The 23,855-nt window shown below is 44.2% G+C and overlaps 1 protein-coding gene across 1 annotated transcript in view; it reads left to right on the top strand.

Annotated features, from left to right (window-relative positions):
• HCN1 (hyperpolarization activated cyclic nucleotide gated potassium channel 1) overlaps positions 1-23,855 on the top strand; it is a 391,532-nt gene that overhangs the window by 280,789 nt on the left and 86,888 nt on the right. The window contains exon 4 of the mRNA XM_066602740.1: positions 19,689-19,907. Within this exon, the coding sequence (XP_066458837.1) occupies positions 19,689-19,907 (219 nt within the window). The remainder of the gene's footprint in view (positions 1-19,688; positions 19,908-23,855) is intronic.

Below are 23,855 nucleotides of genomic sequence, written 5' to 3' on the forward strand. Positions count from 1 at the left end.
CATGGGCACCCTTTGGTGCGCAAATAGGCAGGAAAATAGAGCAGGTTTTTGCGTGCGCAAGTAATGCCAGCGCAATGAAAAAGAAATGAGAAAGAACCCACTGATATCGGGGTGGCTATAGATGAGCATATATGCAAATACACACGTTGCAGCGCAACGTATTTGCAAAGTAAATGAGGTTGAGTTCCACATGTATCGGCGCTTAGCACTGTACGTTTCACGCATGCAAAACACTATACGTTTCACGTGTGCAAACCCTGGAACACGCCCGTCTGTTTAAGCCCTAACAGAGAAGTGCTGATTAGAGATTAGCGAGTATACTCGCTAAGGCACATTACTCGAGCGAGTAGTGCCTTAGCCGAGTATCTTCCCGCTCGTCTCTAAAGATTCGGGGGCCAGCGCGGATGACAGGTGAGTTGCGGCGGGGAGCCGGGGGGAACGGGAGGAAGAGAGGGAGAGAGAGATCTCCCCTCCGTTCCTCCCTGCTCTCCCCCGCTGCTCCCCGCCCCCCGCCGGTCCCCGAATCTTTAGAGACGAGCGGGAAGATACTCGGCTAAGGCACTACTCGCTCGAGTAATGTGCCTTAGCGAGTATACTTGCTCATCTCTAGTGCTGATACAAATGAGTGTTGCATCCTGTGGCCATTAAGGCTGAAGTACGGTGAAACTACTGTTTGTTCCACGTTTTGGGCTGGAGATGTCAGATCTCCTTTTTGTGCCGGACAGAATAATATGAGGCCGTGTACTCCAACAGGCAGAGTAGTCGGCGCAGAGAGCGCAGAACGGCATAAATTTATGGCTATCAGTGTCGAGTCCCAGGGGCGATTCCATTTTATTAACTCACCAAACAATGATATATTGAACATGGCGCCTCCCAAGGGACAAATTTACGTAACGTTTGCTGCTGCTTTCATTCACATCTCTTAGCTGACAACTCGATGGCTGCAAGTGGTGCAGCTCTGTAATGTCTGAAGCCACATAATATAATGGTGCTCTATGGGCTTTCCAATAAAAGGAAAAGTCCTCAAAGATCCCCAAAAAAGCAAAAATGATCAAGCTTGCAACATAATAGATGGTTGAAGGGCGCATTCATAGAAACAATTTTCATGCGTGCCTTCTAGTCAATGGCAATATGGATGGCACTCGCACGGGAAAAGAACACGTATTTCAATATTTTTATGCAAATAAGGAAGATGGAACAATACCTCTGCAGCGCCACCTATTGGAAGGCAGTATTCCTGCAAATGCATGTATGACTGCAATGTGGGTCAAGAGGGGTGTTGAATGAGGTAGATTTGCACGCGTATCGGTGCATTTTAATGTACCTTTCCTCATGCATGTCTATTTGCACGCAGCAGACGAACACACTAATTTAAATGGCTATTTAGGCTAATGAGGTCCAGATGTGTTTTTTCTCACAGAATTGCGCAGCGTATTGTGCATTCGCAGTGCACCGCTTCATGATTAATAACTGGCAAAGAGACATTAATGTCAACCAAAGTTGACATTAAAGTCAACCGTAGTTCAACCAAAGTTCCAACCTTCTCAGCCGAGAGTTAGCCACATGGAGAATGGAGTCAATGAAAGTCAATGGACTGTGTGCATTGACATTGTGGAAAGGTCGCGGTTTCCGCATCATTGCTAGGCGATGATGAGGGAAAAGCAGTAGTTTGAAAAAAAAAATCTGTACTGCGCATGTCCGATGGCGAGCCGTGCGGATCATCCGCAGTACAGATGAAGAGAAAGAAAGGCAGGTATGTGCTGATGCCGCTGCTGCCAAGGATGGATCCCACATGCGCAGGCAGCCAAATGCGGGCATTGAAAGACATGCGTTTTTGAATTTTCCTTCACACTCACGGATACATTGCGTGTTCGCAAGTGGTAAAAAAATCACTGCATGCTTTATTTTACCGTGCAATCCATGCGAACAATCTCCATTGATGTCAATGGAGGCATCCGACCTGCAGCCCATACGCAATTAACTAGAGATGAGCGAGTATACTCGCCAAAGGCAATTGCTCGAGCGAGCATTGCCCTTAGCGAGTACCTGCCCGCTCGAGACAAAAGGTTGGGGTGCCGGCAGGGAGCTGTGGGGGAGAGCGGGGCGGAACAGAGGGGAGATCTCTCTCTCCCTCTTCCCCCCCCCCCCCCGGCTGCCTCCTGCTGACTGCCGCTACTCACTGCTCCCCCGCACCAGCACCCGAACCTTTCGTCTCGAGCGGGCAGGTACTCGCTAAGGGCAATGCTCGCTCGAGCAATTGCCTTTAGCGAGTATACTCGCTCATCTCTACAATTAACATAGGGCCATCGTTAAGCGAGGGCGTGAGAAATACAAAGAAGCAAGAAAAACTGTCCTGCGCCTGACCACCTGCGAGCCTCCGTGGTAACATGCAGTACAGTAAAGTGCCGTACACAGGGTCACTGGAATCTGCTGTGGACCTCCCGCATGCGTGATCCAACCGGGTCGTGTGAGCACCCCCTAAAGAGCACTATTGATGCTTGTGGACTCCAGCAGCTCATGTATACTTTTCCACAACAAATATTGAAAACCTAAGGCTGGGTTCACACGGGGCGTATTCCCACCGGAAATCCCGCGGTTTGGCCGCAGCAAAAACCGCAAGATTTCCGCCAGGAGAACCGCCGCGGAAAAACCCGCAGCGGCTTTGAAGCGGCCCAGCCGCTCGCTCTTCCGCTGCGGCCAGCACTCCCATAGAGGAGAGCGCGGTCGCAGCGGAAAGAAAAAATAAATAGGCATGCTGCATTTTCTAAAGCCGCGGCTGCGGTCGCCGCAGCCGCGGTTCCTGCCTGACTTACCGCAGCGGATTGGCCGTCCCGTGTGGACGAGATTTCTGAGAAACCTCGTCCACATGGCTGGCTAATCGCGAGATTAGTGGCCGCAGACGGATTTGCTGCGGCAAAATTCCGCACGGAATTTCCGCGGCAAATCTGCCCTGTGTGAACCCAGCCTAACGTTTGCTATAAAAACACATTTACAAAACATGTTTAAAAAGTGTAACATATGCTTTTGCATGCTGTAGAAATGGGGCTTACTCACATGAGCGTATATATGGCGCATATTACGTGCGCATTGTTTGCACATGTAATACGCTGTGACTCTTTGATTTCAATGGGTTTGTTCACATGAGTTTATTTTTATACGCAATGTGCTATGCTGTGCAGTAACAGCACAGTGAAGTCAATGGGCGTGGGTAAATAGGCAGCGCTGGATGAACCAGTGCGATGGCTGTGATTGGTACATCCAGCGCTGCATTGACTGGCTGAGCAGCACTCGAGAAACGATCACAGCCATCGCATTGTGGAGGCAGGATTAATGAATTGGTCAATAAATTCCACCTCCACAATGCGATGGCTGTGATTGGTTCTTCAGCCGCTGCTCAGCCAATCAGTGCAGAGCTGGATGTACCAATCACAGGCATCGCATTGGTTCATCGAGCGCTACATCGATTAGCTGAGCAGCGCTCGAGAACTAATCAGAGCCATCGGTCCCTGGAGGCGGGATTTATGAATCCCATAACCAGGAAGCGATCTTCTGTGGGCGGCCAAGGACTGCAGGAAGCGCGTTGGAGTTCCGGAGAGCAGCGGGAGGGACGTGGACTAAGCCTGTCAGGTAAGTATACTAAGACATCCCCCAAAAATAAGACCTAGCGCCTCTTTCGATCTACTTACCTCATATCATGTTTCCCTTGAAAATAAGACAGTGTCTCATTTTCAGGGGAAACACCATATGAGGTGGGTAGATTGATACTGTGTTTAGCATTATACTATTTCAGGATCCTCCTTGGGGTTTTCTGCCTGTGACTGTATATTTAGTACCTTGCAGATATTTGTGGGTGTTATCTCCAGCCAGTGTCATTACAGAGATAAGACCACAGAGGAGCGTTCAGGAAATTAATTCACTTTAAGGAATTCGCCAATGTGAATATAGAAACCTCAGTAACACCGGCTCAGTTTTGCTAGCAAACGTTAAATATTGAGACACAGTAAGCAAAATACAAAAATCCATATTATGGAACCTTTTTCTTAATTTTATTTGCATTCATTTGCATAATCAAACAACCCGCTCTAATAGGTTAGACAAGTCACATAAAGCATTTGCATTGCAAATCTGGGATATTTCCAAGCCAGCCAATGGAAGACACCTGCCTGCTGCTATTAAAGTGACAGCTGACAGTGGTGACAATGTGTCAAACACTGGAAAGCAGGTTGGCAGTAGTAGGCGCTCCACACATACATGCAGCATGTGATTAACAACTTGAAGGGATTTGTCCAGCTACTAAGAATGTTTCTCACTTAGGAGGACCGAATACAGTTTTTCGATGTGTTAAGCTACATTTCCCCTGCGGAGGTGCTATAGGAGAACGGATCACTTGCTTCTTGGTTCTGCAATTCATAATCTTAAGGGTTCCTTCACATGGACAATTTCTGCAGCAAAGTTACAGGGGTCAAAAAATCGCGTCTGAGGCTTTATTCATACAAGCATATATATGCGGCTATGTAGCTGCGTTTTCACGCCCGGCCGATATATGCGATCATCTGCGGCATTGGATTCTGATGCATTCTTCACACGGGCGCATAAAAACATTGCACCGTAAAAAGTAGAACATATGCGATTGAAATCCACGCCTGCTGTTATACCCCAGTGAAAAGATAGTTCTGGATCTTTCAACCAATATATGCTGGCAGCTCCCATAGACTCCTATGGGAGCTGGGAAAAAAGGGAGGGGGAGGCAGTTTAGTAGCGTCCAACGTAGGGAAAAGCTTACAGGTGCCTCTATTTAGGCATTTGAAGTCATTCCGAGGATTTATGCTGAGTAAGGTTTTTCCGGACTGCGACGTATCTTTTCGCTAATACGTCGGACCCGGTCATGTGAATGGATGAGAAAATACAAATTAAGCTCAAGACCTGATCACAGAAAATCGTCCATCCATGCGGATTTATGGCTCGTGTGGGCAAACATAAAACCAAATATGCTAGTGTGAAGGAGCCCTGTGGCTAGTTTTACACAAGCGATCGCAATATCGCCGCAAGAAAATCGCAGCAAAGTTGCCACTTTTCTTTGAGTGTCAGAGCTGCTTTTTCTTACAAAAACATTGCTGCCACTTGCAATTTTCTCATGTGCTTTTTCGTGTGATTTCCCTGCTATTTTTTAGAACTTTCTAATGTTAATGCATCGCACGAAAATCGCAAGTTTGTGCTTTGCGATGCAATAAAAAGGAGTCTCCATAGGGAAACATGGGAGATTAAAAACAAAACGCAAAATGCAGAAAGATAGGACACGCTGCGATTTTTTTTCAAGCAACATTGCATGGGTGAAAACATCGCAAATTTGAAGGAAACCATGGAAAATCATTGGCTTCATTATTCTGCATTTTACTCTCGCATCACGTGTAAATCGCACAATTTTATCTGCCGTGTGAAACCATTTTATTAGAAGCAACGGTTTCCTATGAAAACCTTCAGATAAATGATTTGTAGACATGTTAAAAAAACGCTCCTAAAAAGATAGGACAACAGCGGCGGAATTCAGCAACTACAATTCCCTGCTGCATGAAAAAATAGGTCTTGACCTATCTTGTGGCAGAAAATCGCCAAAGCCTCCGTACACTCCTAAGGAAGAGTATGCGAGCCGGACGGCAAAAGGTGCTTGAGGAATTTCCCCATAGCTGGGAGAAAGGGGTTCCCCTGCAGGGGAGTTGGAGAGATTCACCCATAACAAGGAGAAAGGGAGGGATTCCCCCAAAGCGGGAAGAGAAGGAGGGATTCCCCCAAAGCGGGAAAAAAAGGAGGGATTCCGCCAAAGTGGGAAGAAAAGAAGGAATTCCGCCAAAGCGGGAAGAAAAGGAGGGATTCCCCCAAAGCAGGAAGAAAAGGAGGGATTCCCCCATAGCGGGAAGAGAAGGAGGGATTTCTTCATAGTGAGGAGAGAAGGAGGGATTCCTCCATAGTGGAGATGGAAGGGCTCAGGGGAATTCCTCCTTCTCTCTCCGCTATATCTCATCAAATATCTCAACCCCTCACAGTGTATACACATTCATGATTTTTATTAATGCCCCCACCCCTTAAATAAAAAAAAGTCGGAAAAGACCTTTGGGCGACAACAGCCCCAGATTCAGTGAAAAACAACCTTGACAATGGTCACGTGATCCTGTGATTGCTGGGCTCCATGGGGATGTGGCGCTATTGTTTCAGCTGACTTAAATGGATATGTTGGCCGCAGGCAGATCTGCAAATACACAGATGACAATGTCAGTATGGGAGATTGGATCTCCTTGTATTGTAGCCTTGTACTTTAATGAATAAATTAAACTTGAGTGACAAGTTTTTCAGTTTTCATCTGAACCTATTTACCAACATAAATATATGCAGATATGCGCTTCATAATTAAACTAATTAGAATTAACATCATGTTAATTTATGATAATGAGGCATGAATGGAGGCATATACTTATTTTAAATTGATCCATTCTGAGGGAAGTTACAGCTCAGGTGCTTGCAATTGAAAAGTTATGCAAAGTTGTAATTATCTTGTCTGCCACACATCTTTATAAAGTAACTATAGTATATATGGCATTGATACCCAACTGGTTACCCCAGGGCTGCAGGTCACCCACTTCTGTATGCTGTGCAGCCTGGGCTACAGATGTAGCAAAGTTTAACTTGACAGTGATAACTTTTTGTGACAAGTTACCTTTCTTAAGTCACTGAAAATCTTTTGTTATCTTCTCTAAAAGGAAACTTGTCACCATACTAAGTTATGGTTCTGTTAGGGTATGTAACAGGGAGCAGCATTGTCCCCCTGTGTAGTCAGCACAAAATCTAACTATTTTCAGAGTCCCATGTGCATGCTCTTCCATAGACTTGTATAAGACAACACATGCACAGGACTCTCAGAAGAGTCAGATTTTTATGACATGTGCCAAATTCAGAGGGCAACAACGCTGGATCACATGAGCAGGTAAGTATAAAAAATACATCATCTGGCTTCCTGTCATGTTCCCTAACAGCAACATAACCTGGTTTATGGTGCTGTGGGGATCTGACAGGTTACCTTTAAGATAAGACTAGTCATGTTTCTGGTGGCGCAATGTGCCACACAGTTCTGCTACATGGTACATCCATTATGATCCCCACATATCACACACACAGCTCTACTACATACTAACATAGTAACATAGTATGTAAGGCCGAATGAAGACATTGTCCATCTAGTCCAGCCTGTCTATCCTACTGTGTTGATCCAGAGGAAGGCAAAAAACCCCAAGGCCAGAAGTCAATTAGCCCTTTTGGGGGAAAAATTCCTTCCCGACTCCCTAATGGCAATCAGACTGTTCCCTGGATCAACCCCTAATAGTTCCTACCTGCCTATATACCAGGATTGACACTTAACCTAAAATTTATATCCTGTAATATCCTTCTCCAGAAAGACATCAAGTCCCCTTTTAAACTCCTCTATGGATTTTGCCATCACCACTTCCTCCGGTAGAGAGTTCCACAGTCTAACTGCTCTTACAGTAAAGAACCCCCTTCTGTGTTGGTGATGAAACCTACTTTCCTCTAATCGTAACGGATGCCCTCTTGTTACCATCGCAGTCCTGGGTGTAAACAGATCATGGGAGAGATCCTTGTATTGTCCCCTCATGTACTTATACATGGTTATTTGGTCGCCTCTTAACCTTCTTTTTTCTAGAGTAAATAGTCCCAATTTGGACAGCCTCTCTGGGTATTCCAGTCCCGTCATTCCATGTATTAGTTTAGTCGCTCTTCTTTGAACCCCCTCAAGCACTGTGACATCTTTCCTGAGCACCGGTGTCCAGAATTGTACGCAGTATTCCATGTGAGGTCTGACAAGTGCCTTATATAATGGAAGGATAATGTTCTCGTCCTTCGCCCCTATACCTCTTTTGATGCACCCCAAGACTTTATTTGCCTTTGCAGCGGCTGACTGGCATTGGTTACTCCAGTTTAGTCTATTATCCACTAATACCCCCAGATCCTTTTCCATATCACTTTTCCCTAGTGGTACCCCATTAAGTGAGTATTTGTGACATCCGTTCCTCCTGCCCATGTGCATAGTCTTACATTTTTCAACATTGAACTTCATTTGCCATTTTTCTGCACCAAGCCCCCAGCTTATCCAGGTCCGTTTGTAGCCGCACATTGTCTTCCGTTGCATTAATTATATTGTATAATTTTGTGTCATCTGCAAATATTGATATTTTGCTGTGCAGCCCCTCTATCAGGTCATTAATAAATATGTTGAACAGAGTGGGGCCTAATACTGAACCCTGTGGCACCCCGCTAGCGACTGTGGTCCAATCAGAGTACGAACCATTTATTACCACCCTCTGCTTTCTATCGTTGAGCCAATTTTTTACCCACTTACACACGTTTTCGCCCAGTCCGAGCTGCCTCATTTTGTATATTAGCCTATTATGTGGCACGGTGTCAAAGGCTTTAGAGAAGTCCAGATATACAAGATCAATAGATTCTCCCTGGTCCAGCTTAGAGCTTACTTCATCGTAGAAACTGATCAGATTTGTCTGACATGAGCGACCCTTCATGAATCCGTGCTGGTGAGGAGTTATTCCCTTAATCTCCTTGAGGTACTCATCGATGGCGTCTCTCAGAATCCCCTCGAAAATTTTTCCCGTTACTGAAGTGAGACTTACTGGCCTGTAGTTACCAGGCTCACTTTTGCTCCCTTTTTTGTAAATTGGAACCACGTTGGCAATGCGCCAGTCCAATGGTACTACTCCGGTCTTGATAGTGTCTAGAAATATTAGGTATAGCGGCCTAGCTTAGTTCCTTTAGTATCCTTGGGTGTAATCCATCTGGGCCCGGTGATTTATCAATTTTAGTTTTCTTTAGACGCTTCCGCACCTCCTCCTGCGTTAGGTATGAGATATTTTGTGAGGGGTTCGTTTTATTCCCCTGCATCTCGTGTGGCATTTCCTTTTCTTTGGTGAACACACTTGAGAAGAAACTGTTTAGTAGATTTGCTTTCCCTTCGTCATCATCAATGATTTCTCCTGCATTGTTTTTTAAAGGGCCAGCGCTCTCCCTGCAAATCCTTTTGCTGTTTATGTAGTTGAAAAATAGCTTCGGGTTGTTTCTGCTCTCTTTTGCGATCCGTCTTTCTGCTTCCTCCTTGGCAGTTTTGATCGTATCTTTGCATATTTTGTTTTTTTCCCTGTATGATTTTAGCGCTTCTTCGCTGCCTTGTTGCTTTAGTAGTTTGAACGCTTTCTTCTTTTCGTTTATTGCCCCTCGTACCGTCTTGTCGAGCCACATTGGTTTCCTTTTAGCTGAGTTTCTTTTATTTTTAAAGGGAATGAACTGCTCACATGAGGCGATTAGGATCCTTTTGAACTTTTCCCATTTTTCCTCCGTACTGATATTTTTGAGGATGTTGTCCCAATTAATGTTACCGATAGTAGTTCTAAGCTCATCAAATTTTGCTTTACTAAAGTTTAGTTTCTTTGTCACTCCCTGATAAGGCTTCCTATTGATTGACAGCTGGAAGTTGATTATATTGTGGTCACTGTTCCCCAAGTGCCCCTCAACCTGCACCCCCTTTACACGTTCCGGTTTGTTAGTTAGCACTAGGTCCAGAATGGCTCTCCCTCTTGTTGGTTCCTGCACAAGTTGGTTCAGGTAATTGTCTTTAATTACTCTCAAGAACTTATCACCCCTGTGAGATTTGCAGGTTTCGTTCTCCCATGTTATATCTGGGTAATTAAAGTCCCCCATGATAATTACTTCGTTTCATTTTGACACCTCTTCTATCTGCCTTAGTAGTAAGTCTTCAGTTTCTTCTGTTGCTTTTGGTGGTCGATAGAAGACCCCTATCAGGATTTTGTTATTTTTTCCTCTCTGTATTTCTACCCACAGAGATTCCACCTGTTCGTCTCCTACCCCTATATCCTCCCGTAGCCTCGGCTTCAAGTTCGATTTGACGTACAGACATACCCCTCCCCCTTTCTGGTTCCTTCGGTCTCTTCTGAAGAGATTGTACCCCTGCAAATTCACCGCCCAATCGCACTTACCATCAAGCCATGTTTCAGTAATTCCGACTATATCATAACTTTCATCAGTCATTCTTGCTTCAAGCTCGCCCACTTTACCGATCAGACTTCGTGCATTCGTGATCATACAATTTATTTCATTTTTTTTGTTTTTTAAATTTGTTTTGTTGCTATTCGTACTTATGGCTGATCTATCAGTTCTAACTGTACTAACCCCACCCCCTGCTCGTCCCCCATTCCCTTTGCTTGGACCCAGATCACTAATTACACTGGCTACCCCACTAATTCTCATTTTACCCTCCCCCCCAGTCCCTAGTTTAAACACTCCTCCAGCCTTCTAGCCATCTTTTCCCCCAGCACAGCTGCACCCTCCCCATTTAGATGCAGCCCGTCCCTACGGTAGAGCCTGTAGCCGACCGCAAAGTCAGCCCAGTTCTCCAGGAACCCAAATCCCTCCTTCTTGCACCAACTCCGGAGCCACTTGTTTACCTCCCTAAGGTCCTGCTGCCTTTCTAGTGTGGCTTTAGGTACAGGTAGTATTTCTGAGAAAACTACCCTGGAGGTCCGCGCCCTGAGCTTGGACCCTAAGTCCCTGAAATCATTTTTGAGGGCCCTCCATTGACCTCTAACTTGTTCATTGGTGCCAACGTGCACCATGACTGCTGGATCCTCACCAGCCCCTCCCAGTAATCTGTCAATCCGATCCGCGATGTGTCGAACTCGAGCGCCAGGAAGACAACACACCGTTCGACGATCCCGGTCTTTATGGCAGATTGCCCTCTCTGTCCCCCTAATAATTGAGTCCCCCACCACTAGAACCTGTCTAGCCTGCCCTGCGCTCCCCGTCCCCGTCTCACTGGAGCAGTCATCCCCCTGGCGTTCAGAGGGCGTGTCGTGCTGCAGCGGTGCTGGCTCTGTAATGGCATCCCCCTCATCTGCCAATCTTGCAAATTTGTTGGGTTGTGCCAGTTCAGGACTAGCCTCCCTGGTTCTCTTCCCTCTATCCCTCCTTCTTTCTGTCACCCAGCTGACTGCCTGCTCCCCCTGCTCTTCCGTACTACTAAATTCATCTTGGTTCGCACACAAGACAAACACAGCTTGGCTCCTGCCACAGCAGTGACATCACCGCAGGTCCTTCAGCTCACCAGATCTCTGTGGTGGTGGTAGGTCCGTGTCTTCTGCCAACACCGCTGAGTTGTGTCTGAGATAATAACGGTTTAGTTGTATTCTCATTTTATTATTTTTGTCCTCCCCTTTTCAAGAGCCCTAACTTTGTTGTTCTTCTGTCGGTCAGGCTCTGTGTTCTATATGTGTTGTAGGACCTTTGATGACATCGCCAGGGATAGAGCATGAGAAGCACATACATACTCACTGACAAGTGGTCGTTAGTAGTTTGATAACAATAGGTTTTCAATAACTTCAGAGGGTGACACCACTGGATCATGGGAGCGCCTGAGTATAAAAGATACAGCACCTGGCTCCCTGTCGCGTTCCCGCAGCACTGTAATTTAGTTTATGGTGCTGTGGGGACATAACAGGTTCCCTTTAACATAACGAAATCCATTGTAAAGCAATTGAAAGGCCAAATAAATTGTGGCGCAAAAAGTTATACTAACACGTAGAGTCATGTTAAACTTTGCTACATCTGCACTACAGGGTATAGATGAATAGGTAGCAGTGTCTTCCCTAGTAAATGATTGGAGAGGAACAGAAGGGGTGGTTGTGTGACAGTTTGTTAATTTTTTCACTGCTCCACAATAGCTAGAATGAAGCTTCTCTCTGCTGCCATTGGGATAGAAGGAGGGTAATTCGCTACAGCTGCCACTTATAAAAGGTATTGTAGCTGTCACTATATATGGGCACTATTACGAAGGAGTTGTGGCTGGCTCTCCTAGGGTAAGGACTCACGTTGTGTGCCATTATTGTGGTGTAATAAAGCTGCAAATTATGTCGCACACCACAGCTGTGTAATAATTTGCATTTTGTTGCCCCTTTTGCACAGGGCAGGACTTGTTTTCTCAAGCGTCCCAACACATTTGCTACAATTTACACTAGAAAATTGCATGTATTATAGAACAAATCTAGTACAAATCATAACTAGCGAGAACAAGCAAATATGTGCCAAACGTATTAAGAGGTATGCTTTCCCAGCTCACTGCTGCTACAGAATGATGTAGGATTGTCAGTCTTTAGTAAATCGCCTGCACAGTGATTGTTTATATAACAGGATTTGTAGACTGTGTTCTGGTTGTGTTAAAAAAAGGGATGTGTTCTGCCACAGAAGAGATACTGTTTATGGAGCAAAGGACAATTAAAATAGCCTTATTCCATTGCAATCACAATTATTCAACCCCCATTGCAAATTATGTGTCTGCCAATAACTTAACATGAATAATATAATAAGTGATTTCTCGAAGTTCAACACAAAATGCCACTTTTAATGACTACTGCCATAACGCCTTGAATATAATCCTTCATAAGGATATAATCTTTTATATAATCCCTCACACATTTGCAAATCAGCTGATATCGCAAGCGCACCTGATGCAACTAATCAAGGTCCTCATTAGTTGCATCAGGTGTGCTTGAGATAACACACATCAAATACCTGGACTGGTCAGGGATTTGTTGACTGACATTTGATTGCATTATATCACAAAGCATAGAAACACAGCAGCACTCAATAAAAAGGGCAAGAGTCTTACGACAATCCAAGCCACAGTGATATCACGCCTCAGCAGGCTGGATCCAAGCCTAGTCTATTTGCCAGATAGTCCATAAAGTAGGAGGCAGCATCAACGGCAGCTTTTTGCATAAAAAAGAAGTTTAATCCATTATGGTTCCAATAGCATACATAAATGGAATTCACAGCAGTGCAGCAGCGGCGACGTTTTAACCCCTTAACGACCAGCCCATAGTGTTTTTACGTCCTCCCGAAGTGGGCCTTATTCTCTGAGGACGTAAAAACATGCTTCCTGCAGAGAATAATGCCCCTCGGGCTGTGGACGTGACAGCTCCATGCTGTCGGTGTCCGCAGGTAGCTGACAGCATGGAGCTGTCATCCCGGGCTGTTCGGAGCCCCCCCCGGCATTGCGATCGGCGCTATGCAATGGATAGCGCCGATCGCAAAAAAGTAAATAAAAGTGCAATAAAAGTTAAAGATTCAGCTGCTCTGATGGATCGGATCCATCGGAGCAGCTGAAATTACTCACCGATGTCCGTCGCACGAGTCCCAGCTGTCCCGATGCTCCGGGCGCCGTAGCCGTCCTTCTGCGCATGCGCGCCTGGCGGCATTACGTCAGCCGCATGCGCAGAAGGCCCGGCGGCGCGGGAGACTTAAAATCTCCTGGCTCCCGGCTCCTGTAGGTAGCCGGGAGGCAGGAGATGTCAGCGGGGACTGCGGTGAGCGGTCCCCGGTACCGCGATCGCCGTTATCCAATGGATAGCGGCGATCGCAAAAAAGTTTAAAAAAGTGTAAAAAAAGAAAAGTTTCACCTCCCCTCATGGATCGGATCCATGAGGGGAGGTGAAAATACTCACCTCAGGTCCGCCGATGTCCTCCGGCCGGTGTCTGGACCCCCCGCTGGCTTCTGCGATGTGCCGATGGGGCGCGCATGCGCAGAAGCCGGCGAGCCCGGCAAATTCAAAATCTCTCTGCACCCGGCTGTCACAGATAGCCGAGTGCAGGGAGATATGACTGGGGACCGCTGTATGCGGTTTCCAGTCATATGATCACCGTTATCCATCAGATAACGGTGATCATATAAAGTTAAAAAGTAAAAAAATAAAAAAAAGTTAAAAGTAAAAAAAAGTTTAAAAAGTTAAAGTTTCATCTCCCCTTATGGATCGTATCCGTAAGGGGGGATGAAATTACGTACCCAAGGTCCCGGATTTGTTCCCTGGTGGGATGTTGATCCGCGGATGTTACCCCAGCTTCGGCGCATGCGCCCGTCAGCATGATGGCGGACGCATGCGCAAAAGTGAAAGATTGCCCAAGAACTATAAAATCTCCCTGCTGCTGGCTACAAAAGGTAGCCAAGAGCCTGGAGATGTCACGGGGAGCCGCGGTATGCGGTTACTGGTCACGTGATCGCCGTTATCCAATGCATAATGGCGATCACGTAAAAGTTCTTTAAAAAGTGACAGTTTCATTTCCCCTCACCGATGCGATCGGTGGGGGGAGATGAAACATCTTCTCGGAGGCTTCCGCATTTAAATCCAGATGCGATTATCCTCCATGGACCCTTCCGGCTGCTGCGCATGCGCCCGCCGGCAAAATGCCGGACACATTCGCAGGAGGCGGGGAGCCCAGGAAATTTTAAATCTCCTTGCTCCCAGTGACCAATGGTTGCTGAGTGCTTGGAGCAGTGACCGGCGGCCTCGCTGAGCGGTCCCCGGTCACGTGATAAAGTAGCGAACTAACATTAGGCCGGTCACGCGTGACCGGAGAGGAATTACAGGTTCTGCATGCGCTTGATCAGCGGTAATCCACGGATCAATCGCATGCATTGGATTACACAATTCCCCCCAATTAGCGGGTCGGAATTACGTAATCCACTCGCAGAAACAGAACACAGCATGCTATATTTTACCACGAATATCTGCGACCTAGAGCCCTTGGTGCTCTATGACCGCGGATATACTCGCACCCCATATGCAAACACATTGTGTACGGGCTGCGGGTACCTGGGTCATCTCTAAGCGACGGCACGGGAAATGCAAACAAAAAACTGCCTGTGTGAGTAGGCTGTTAAGCGCAGTACATTACGCAACCGTACGCAGGGTCACAGCCGGGCTCACAGCTGGGATCCGCTGCGGGCCTCCGCAAGCAGATTCCGCCTACGGCTACGTGAGCCCGGCGTTATTCAGACCGCTACCTGTAATCCGTAATTTACAAGAAGCCCCGGGAACGCTCGCCTTCCTGCAGTTCCAGGAGCAGCTTGTTGAGCGCCTTCTCTGTGAGACCGCTGCACCGCAGCAAGATTACAAAGCCTCACAGCGCCACTTTCTACACCCCATCCCCGCTGCTGAGGTTATGAAATACCCCCCAAAATACATGAGGAGGGGGGGGATACCCGTTTTTCTTGCCCCATGTGCCCAGCCCAACCAGCCTCCGTAATTATCCCTGTCTTCGGACATAAAACGCATTTATATTATTACCTTTATCTAATATTTAGGGAATGCCAAAAAATGGGGATGGCGGGGGGGTGGGTGGGGGATTATTTTTAGGAAGTCAATTTTTTTTCCGTATAAGTGGGCAATGGGGCCTTGAATTTATTCAGTTCTGCCCTGAAATCCAGCGGGCATTCCCTCCATTATGGGCCTAGCCATGTGTCCTGTAAGTAGATTAGGGCCACAATGGGTATGTTTCTGAACAGGGGACAAACAGGGGTATCCATTTTGGGGTGAAAGTCTTCATTCCTATGTACACTGTACAAAAAAAACAGTTTTTAAATTGACAAAATTGCCAAACAAATGAAAATCTTAATTTTTTCCTTTTGCTTTGCTTAGATTCATTCAAATACTTTGGGGTCAAAATATGCAGTACACCCCTAGATGAATTTGTTAAGGGGTCTAGTTTTTAAAATGGGTCATTTGTGGGGGTTCTCTATCGTTTTGGACGCTCAATGGCTCTACATGTGGGCAATGGGGACTGGAATTTATTCCGTTGTACCCTGAAATCCAACGGGTGCTCCTTCCATTATAGGCCTAGCTATGTTTCCTTTAAGTAGATTAGGGCCACAATGGGTATGTTTCTGAACACGGGACAAATGGGGGTATCCATTTTGGGGCGAAAGTCTTCATTCCTATGTACACTTTCCAAAAAAAACAGTTTTTAAATTGACACAATTGCCAAAAAAATGAAAATCGTAATTTTTTCCTTCTGCTTGGCTTAGATTCATTCAAAAACTGTGAAGTCAAAAAAGTCATTATACCCCTAGATAAATTCGTTAGGGGGTCTACTTTTCAAAATGGGGTCACTTGTGGGGGTTCTCCATCGTTTTGGTCACTCAATGGCTCTACAAGTGGGCAATAGGGCCTAAATCTCCTTCAAGCAAAATTTCTGTTCCGAAAGCCACCGGTTGCTCCTTTCATTTTGGGCCCCATTGTGCATATAGACGTAATACTAGGGCCACAATGGGTATGTTTCTGTGCACAGGACAAACAGGGGTATCCATTTTGGGGTGCAAGTCTTCATTCATATATGTGTGGTACAAAAAAAACTGCTTTTGAAATGACAGAATTACCAAAAAATGAAAATCGTATTTTTTTTCCTTCGGCTTGGCTTAGATTCATTCAAAAACTGTGAAGTCAAAAAAGTCATCCTACCCCTAGATAAATTCGTTAAGGGGTCTACTTTTCAAAATGGGGTCACTTGTGGGCGTTCTCCATCGTTTTGGTCACTCAAGGGCTCTACAAGTGGGCAATGGGGACTAAATCTCCTTCAAGCAAAATTTCTGTTCCGAAAGCCACCGGTTGCTCCTTTCATTTTGGGCCCCATTGTGCATCCAGACATATGATTAGGGCCACAATGGGTATGTTTCTGAGCACGGGAGAAACAGGGATATCCATTTTGGGGTGCAAGTCTTCATTCATATATGTGCTGTACAAAAAAACTGCTTTTAAAATGACAGAATTACCAAAAAAATGAAAATTGTAATTTTTTTCCTTCGGCTTGGCTTAGATTCATTCAAAAACTGTGAAGTCAAAAAAGTCATCCTACCCCTAGATAAATTCGTTAAGGGGTCTACTTTTCAAAATGGGGTCACTTGTGGGGGTTCTCCATAGTTTTGGTCACTCAATGGCTCTACAAGTGGGCAATGGGGCCTAAATCTCCTTCAAGCAAAATTTCTGTTCCGAAAGCCACCGATTGCTCCTTTCATTTTGGGCCCCATTGTGCATCCAAACGTAAGATTAGGGCCACAATGGGTATGTTTCTGAGCACGGGACAAACAGGGGTATCCATTCTGGGGTGCAAATCCTAATTTTCATGTGTACTATAGAAAAAAGTCCTGTCTTTAAAATGACATATTTGCAAAAATATGAAATTTTTGTTTTTCTCTTCTAAATTGCATTGACTCCTGAAAAAAAACTGTGGGGTTAAAATACTCATGACACCCCTCAGTGAATACGTTAAAGGGTGTAGTTTTTAAAATGGGGTCACTTGTGGGGGTATCTATCATTTTGACTCCTATGAGCCTTTCCAATCTTGGATTGGTGTAGGAAAACAAAGTGTTCCTCAAAATGCTGAAAAGTAATGTTACATTTGTACGTCTCCTAAATGGTTAAAAAAAAACGAAAGTTTTTCCAATGTGCGCCCAAAATAAAGTAAACAGATGGAAATATAAATCTTAGCAAAAATTTCTATATTATGTTTGCACATATTTGAGATATTGCAGTTGGAAATGTGAAAAAATGACGATTTTTTCAAAATTTTCCCAATTTTGGCGCTTTTAATAAATAAACACAAGTTCTATCGGTCTTTTTTTTCCACCTAAATGAAGTACAACATGTGGCGATAAAACAATGTCAGAATCGCTTGGATATGCAAAACCTTTCTGGTCTTTTTCCATGCTAAAGTGACACGTGTCAGATTTGCAAAATTTGGCCTGGTCATTAAGGCGTAAACAGGCTTGGTCACTAAGGGGTTAATCCATGTCGGACCTTTCTCAAGCCTGATGCTGCCTCTTACTTTATAGACTATCTGACATTTGATTGTGTGTTAATAATATGACTTAGGCTTCTTTCCTATGGGCATATACGGGCCACTGTTTTCACGGTCGGCCAATATATGCTACCATCTGTGCGCCCGTTCACACGGCATGCGTCTCAGCACATATACACCATGGCTACCATGCCGTCGCCCCTTTCCCCTTCCTCCCCCTCGCAGGCTCATCTCTGCTCTCCCCTTCTCCTCCTTGCTCCGCCCCCACCCCACTATTTGTCCACAGCCAGCAATGGGAAGAGGCGGGATGGGGCGGCACTTAGCTCCGCCCCCATCCTGCCCCCTCCGATTGCAAAGAGCAAACGGAGAGGAGAGTCAAGGGAGGGAGTTTAGCAGCCACGCTGCTAAACTCCTGCCCACCTCCAGCCGCTGTCATGTGTGGCCCAAAAGATAGTTCCAGGACTATCTTTTAGGCCCGGTGCTATATTGGCCGCCTGGGCACTTTTACGTCACGACAATACGGCTATGGGATCTGATGCATTGGAATCTAATGCATGATATCACAGCGTGTATTGCCTGGCCGTGAAAACGGTGGGCCGATATACGCTCATGGGAAAGAAGCCTTAGGGTCCCTTTACGTGGCGCAATAAATTGTTGAATCATGCGAACAGTGATAGAGTTGTTTGCTTTAATATGCCATCAATTTACATGCGTAAATAATTGTTTAAATCTTTTCATTGTGTGCGAGTTCACTTTATCATTGGTCTTTCAGGGAGCTGTTCTAACAAATAGGAACAACTGAACCATAGCTTTTTACACGTAACAACTTTCAAAAGACTGAAAAATGATTTTTACGTCTGCATAAAATGAATGATGAAAGATAAAAGAACAAATTATCATTTGTCATTCAATCAATGGCCGCGTTTACACTGAATGGTTATCATTACGTTTCGCACAATCCTACTATTTTTTGAATGATTATCCGTGTAAAAGGGCACTTATATAGTCTCAGAATTATTTAACACCCTGAATAGAATACCTCATAAGGATACACATTCACAAATCGAGTGTTGTCTCAAACACACCTGATGCAACTAATCGAGGGCTTCATTAGTTACATCAGGTGTGCTTGAGATAAAACACATGAAACACCTGAACTGGCTAGGACTTTGTTCACCATTACATTTGATAGCATGTTAGAAATATGGTCAAATCAAGAGAGGTTCTAAGAGTTTAAGAGAATAGATCGTTATCTTGCACAAATAAGGAAAAGGATTTCAAAAAGATAGCAAAGGCATCGAATATCCCTAGAGATACAGTTGGAAGTATAGTTTGCAAGTTCAAAGTTAAAGGAACAATGAAAGTTTGTAAATTTGGCAAATAAGCCTAATGTGCAATGGGGACTAAATAATTTCGATTGCAACTGTAGCCCTAGCCATAGAAACCAGTGATAAGATGGAAATAAATATGAAGAGCTGAGTAATGGTATAATACACTGGAGGCCAATAAAGATATTTATCTTTGGAGAAAGGATATTAAAAGTATATAGAGTTTATGTATTCTAGTTTGTCAAGAGCTTTTACTCTGAATGTCATCCCCATTATACCTATAGCTAATCAAGGCAGAAAAATAACTATCTTTAGTTCTACAGACGACACAGGAATGTTATCCCCCTTAAGCCAAATACAATTGATGTGGAAGCATGAGTAGATACATGGGAGAGTTAGGAAAACTATCTAATCATCTTCACTCAGTGTGATTTGCGACATTAGACAGGGTCTCCCAGGCATTGCTTGTCAGTGCAGGTGGAATGCTGTACATACATTTGACATGCATGAAGTAGTTTGCTCGAGATTTTCATTTTAACTGTATGACTGAACACATTTATTGAAATGTCATTTATTTTATGTATTTCAAGGTATGAATTGTAACTCATTAATGACTTTAAATATTTTTCTGTATCTTTTTTTTTTCAGAATGATTCCTGGGGAAAACAGTATTCGTATGCACTCTTTAAAGCCATGAGCCATATGCTGTGCATTGGTTATGGAGCCAGGGCTCCCGTTAGCATGTCTGACTTATGGATAACTATGTTGAGTATGATTGTTGGCGCCACATGCTACGCCATGTTTGTTGGCCACGCTACAGCCTTAATCCAGTCCCTAGACTCTTCACGTCGACAATATCAAGAAAAGGTAACATTTGACTTGTCTATAAAACATGAACAATTGGTAAAATATACTTTTTATGATATACAGAACAGCGTGATAATAAGGCAATATCCTATCACGGCCAATAACAAATAAGAATGTAATGCAAAGTGGCCATCATAGGTGCACGGATGTAGCAAACGTTAAATTGATAGTTCTCAAATTAACGTTTTCTGCAACTGTGCATTTAATGCATTAAGTGTCAAGTTTGGGGATGCATTAAAAGAGGTATAGGGGCGAAGGACGAGAACATTATCCTTCCATTATATAAGGCATTTGTCAGGCCTCACATGGAATACTGCGTACAATTCTGGTCACCGGTGCTCAGGAAAGATGTTACGGTATTGGAGGGGGTTCAAAGAAGGGCAACTAAACTAATACATGGAATGACGGGACTGGAATACCCAGAGAGGCTATCCAAATTGGGACTATTTACTCTAGAAAAAAGAAGGTTAAGAGGTGACCAAATAACTATGTATAAATACATGAGGGGACAATACAAGGATCTCTCCCAGGATCTGTTTACACCCAGGACCACGACGGTAACAAGAGGACATCCGCTACGTTTAGAGGAAAGCAGGTTTCATCACCAACACAGAAAAGGATTCTTTACTGTAAGAGCAGTTAGACTATGGAACTCTCTGCCTGAGGATGTGGTGATGACAAAATCCATAGAAGAGTTTAAAAGGGGACTTGATGTCTTTCTGGAGAGGAAGGATATTACAGGATATAAATCTTAGATTATTTGTTAATCCGGGTATACAGGCAGGTAGGAACTATTAGGGGTTGATCCAGGGAACAGTCTGATTACTATTAGGGAGTCGGGAAGGAACTTTTTCCCCAAAAGGGCTAATTGGCTTCTGCTCTTGGGGTTTTTTGCCTTCCTCTGGATCAACAAAACAGGAGGATAGACAGGCTGGACTAGATGGACATTGTCTTCATTCAGCCTTACGAACTATGTTACTATGTTACTATGTAAGTTAAAGTTTGCCACATATACAGTACAACATAAAAAATAGAACTGTTTATAATTGTTATGGAATGCTCTAGCTAGTCTATCCAAATAGGCCTCAGTGGTCAGACATGGAATTGGTCATTTTGCCTAGTAGGGTATTTGAGAACTTCTGGTCTTCAAACTTGGAGAGTTGGACTTGGCTACAAGAATCCTTCTGCTTATGCTCTGAGATAGATCGGCAACCAATTGGGTAAACGAGAAAAGTGTAAACCATAGAAATCCAGGGTTAGTAACGGGGAAGCAGAATAAAAATGTTAGCCAAAACGGAATACTGAAATGCAGGTCAGAGAGAAGTCAAGGTCAGAACACAGGAGAGGTAACCACAGCTAGGAGCAAGGTCAGAGTCAGGTGCCAACAAACTAGAGAGGGTAAATCTGGAGAAGAGTCAGGCGTGTGGCCAGGTAAAGGGCCCAAGAAAGCAATCCACCATAGCACCAACGTAACATATTGTAAGGTCAATAACCGGCATCAAAGTCCTTGAAAAATTGGGTTATATGATCTGGTCAAATTGCTAGTCCCCAAATGCTGATGACAAATGAAGGCCAGAAACAGAGAGTATTGTTAACCTCTAAAATGTTACATCATAGGTATGGTCATATAGCAGAGTCAAGATGTGATCAGAATCACAGAGTTAATAGGTTGCCATAACTGTCACCTCTGCCAACAAGTATGACCGCTACAGCCAGGAACATTGTGAGGTGGATTTTTGATAAAAATGTCATTGAAGCAACATTGCACTGTATGCTATCTAGACTGTTAAAAAAGCATAAAGAGATAGACAGACTTCAAAGGGTATTCCCATCTTGGGAATCCTATTTCAGTGTATTTAAAATAGCAAAACAGTGAACTTACTCATAAGATGTTTGTTTCCAAGATGCGCCATTCTCCAGATATTAATTCCTCTGCCCTCTGGTTCTTTACTGTTCGTTGCTAGAGAAATCTATGAAAAGAAGTAGGAGAGCACAACCATAGCAGATGGCTGGGCCAAAAGCTCGAGCGCACTCCTGAGATCCCAGCCATCAAATTAATATGAAAGAAATGCGAATACTTTAGCCTCCTCTGCTATTTCTTTCCATAAAAGAGGTAGTCCGTTTCCCTGGCAACAAGCCAGTAAACAAATAAAGGACAGAACAATAAATATCTGCAATATCTGAAGAACGGAGCATTTTGGAAATAAACATCTTAGGGGTAAGTGCATTATTTTGTGATTTTGAACACATTGAAATTGTATTCCCAAGATTGGAATCCCCTTTTAAATACATTACAATATGGTAAAAGAACAATTATTTTAAGTCCTCCCAGAAAAACGTATCCATTCATATAATATATCTGAACCACACATCTCAGGTTTTAGTATTAAATTTACCGGTTTCCACAGTGTTTAAATCATTACATGTAGAAGCCATAAGAAAAGCTTCTTTTAAATAAAGCAGCTCTTTCTGCCTCTCTCCCAGCAGGAAGCCTCAGCACAATTACAAACATTACATGGTGCCCACTAAAATCAATGAGCTCTCTGTATAATCCATGGATTTTCTGGATCCTTCAGAGTAAAAGAAATATTTTATCTGCTCTCTTCTCTGTCTAATTAATGAAAATCCTGAAAGTGGGGCTCCACCATGTTGACTGAGAATGCCCTTAAATGGTCTTTTTAAGCTTTGCTGCTATGTAGTACTCGTATTTGGTTATACATTAAAAAAAAATTGTACCCACACGGTATGCAAATGTCAATCTATTTTCCCTTGTGTTTTTGGCCGTATGCGCATTTGTTTGACAATACTTGAGATTTGCTCTGAAGGTCATGCTGGGTACCATATTTTCCCGAACCTAGAAATAAATCTTTTTGATACACATTTTTAGCTGCGTACAAGTAATGTATTGGATAGCATGCAGTAAAAAATCAATAGAGTTGCATTGGCAAATGAGTAGAGATGATTGAACATTCTGTGGTTTGGACTAGAAACAAATGACATTGATAAATGAAAATTACTCTCCTTGTTTCTGTTCTGACTTCTTTAGACTTCCCTAGACAAAAAAAAAAATAGCTACATCATGTCCTTGAGCTGCTGCACATATGCTGTGGGAGCACTTTGTAAGACTGTCACTTTAATTGGGTTATTGAGACTTAATGATGACAAAATTGAAACCATTGATTTACCACTTAACATGTTAGTATTGTGCTTGTCTCATAGCCCCCGAGCAGCTGATGGCGGACTAACTCTCCGGAGGAGTGTATTATATTCACAATATTTTAGCTTTCCCATCGTACATAGTGATAGGTTAAAAAATCTACATCGTCGTCAGCTTCTATCAGGCTTAGGCCGGTTGCACACGGGCGGAATTGCATTGTAGAATCCGGAGTGGGCGTCCACCTCCAGATTCCGCAGCAAATACAACCCATAGCATGCTATGGCAAAACGCGATTTCCTCTACATGAGCGGAAATCGATTGTGATTTTCCGCTAGTGGAGGAGAAATCGCAGCATGCTCCATTTTTGTGCAGATTCCGCATTGACGGCTTCCATTGATGTAATTGCGGCTCTTCGATAAGTACATTGCGGAAAGGCAGAGATTTAGAAAAAAAATCTGTACTGCGCATGTCTGATGGCTGGCCATATGAAGCATCCGCAGAACAGATAAAAAGACTTCAGATCAAGTACGCGTGGACGTCGGCTGGGCACAGGGTCAGATTTCGATGTGGGATTCCGCATGTGGAATCCGACCCATCTGTGTGCAACCGTACTTACTGTACCATAGTTATTTGGTCCAGAGGAAGGAAAAACATACTCTCCAGGTGACAGTGTCTGATTTTGTTTCCAATGATAGAAAGAAATTCCTTGCTGATCCTGTATGGATCCCACATTGTTTCTGTAATCAAATGAGTTCTTTGGAACATATTAGGGCTCGGTCAGACAAGCGATT

This window comes from Eleutherodactylus coqui, chromosome 5 (assembly GCF_035609145.1).
Source record: "Eleutherodactylus coqui strain aEleCoq1 chromosome 5, aEleCoq1.hap1, whole genome shotgun sequence".
Taxonomy (NCBI): Eukaryota; Metazoa; Chordata; class Amphibia; order Anura; family Eleutherodactylidae; genus Eleutherodactylus; species Eleutherodactylus coqui.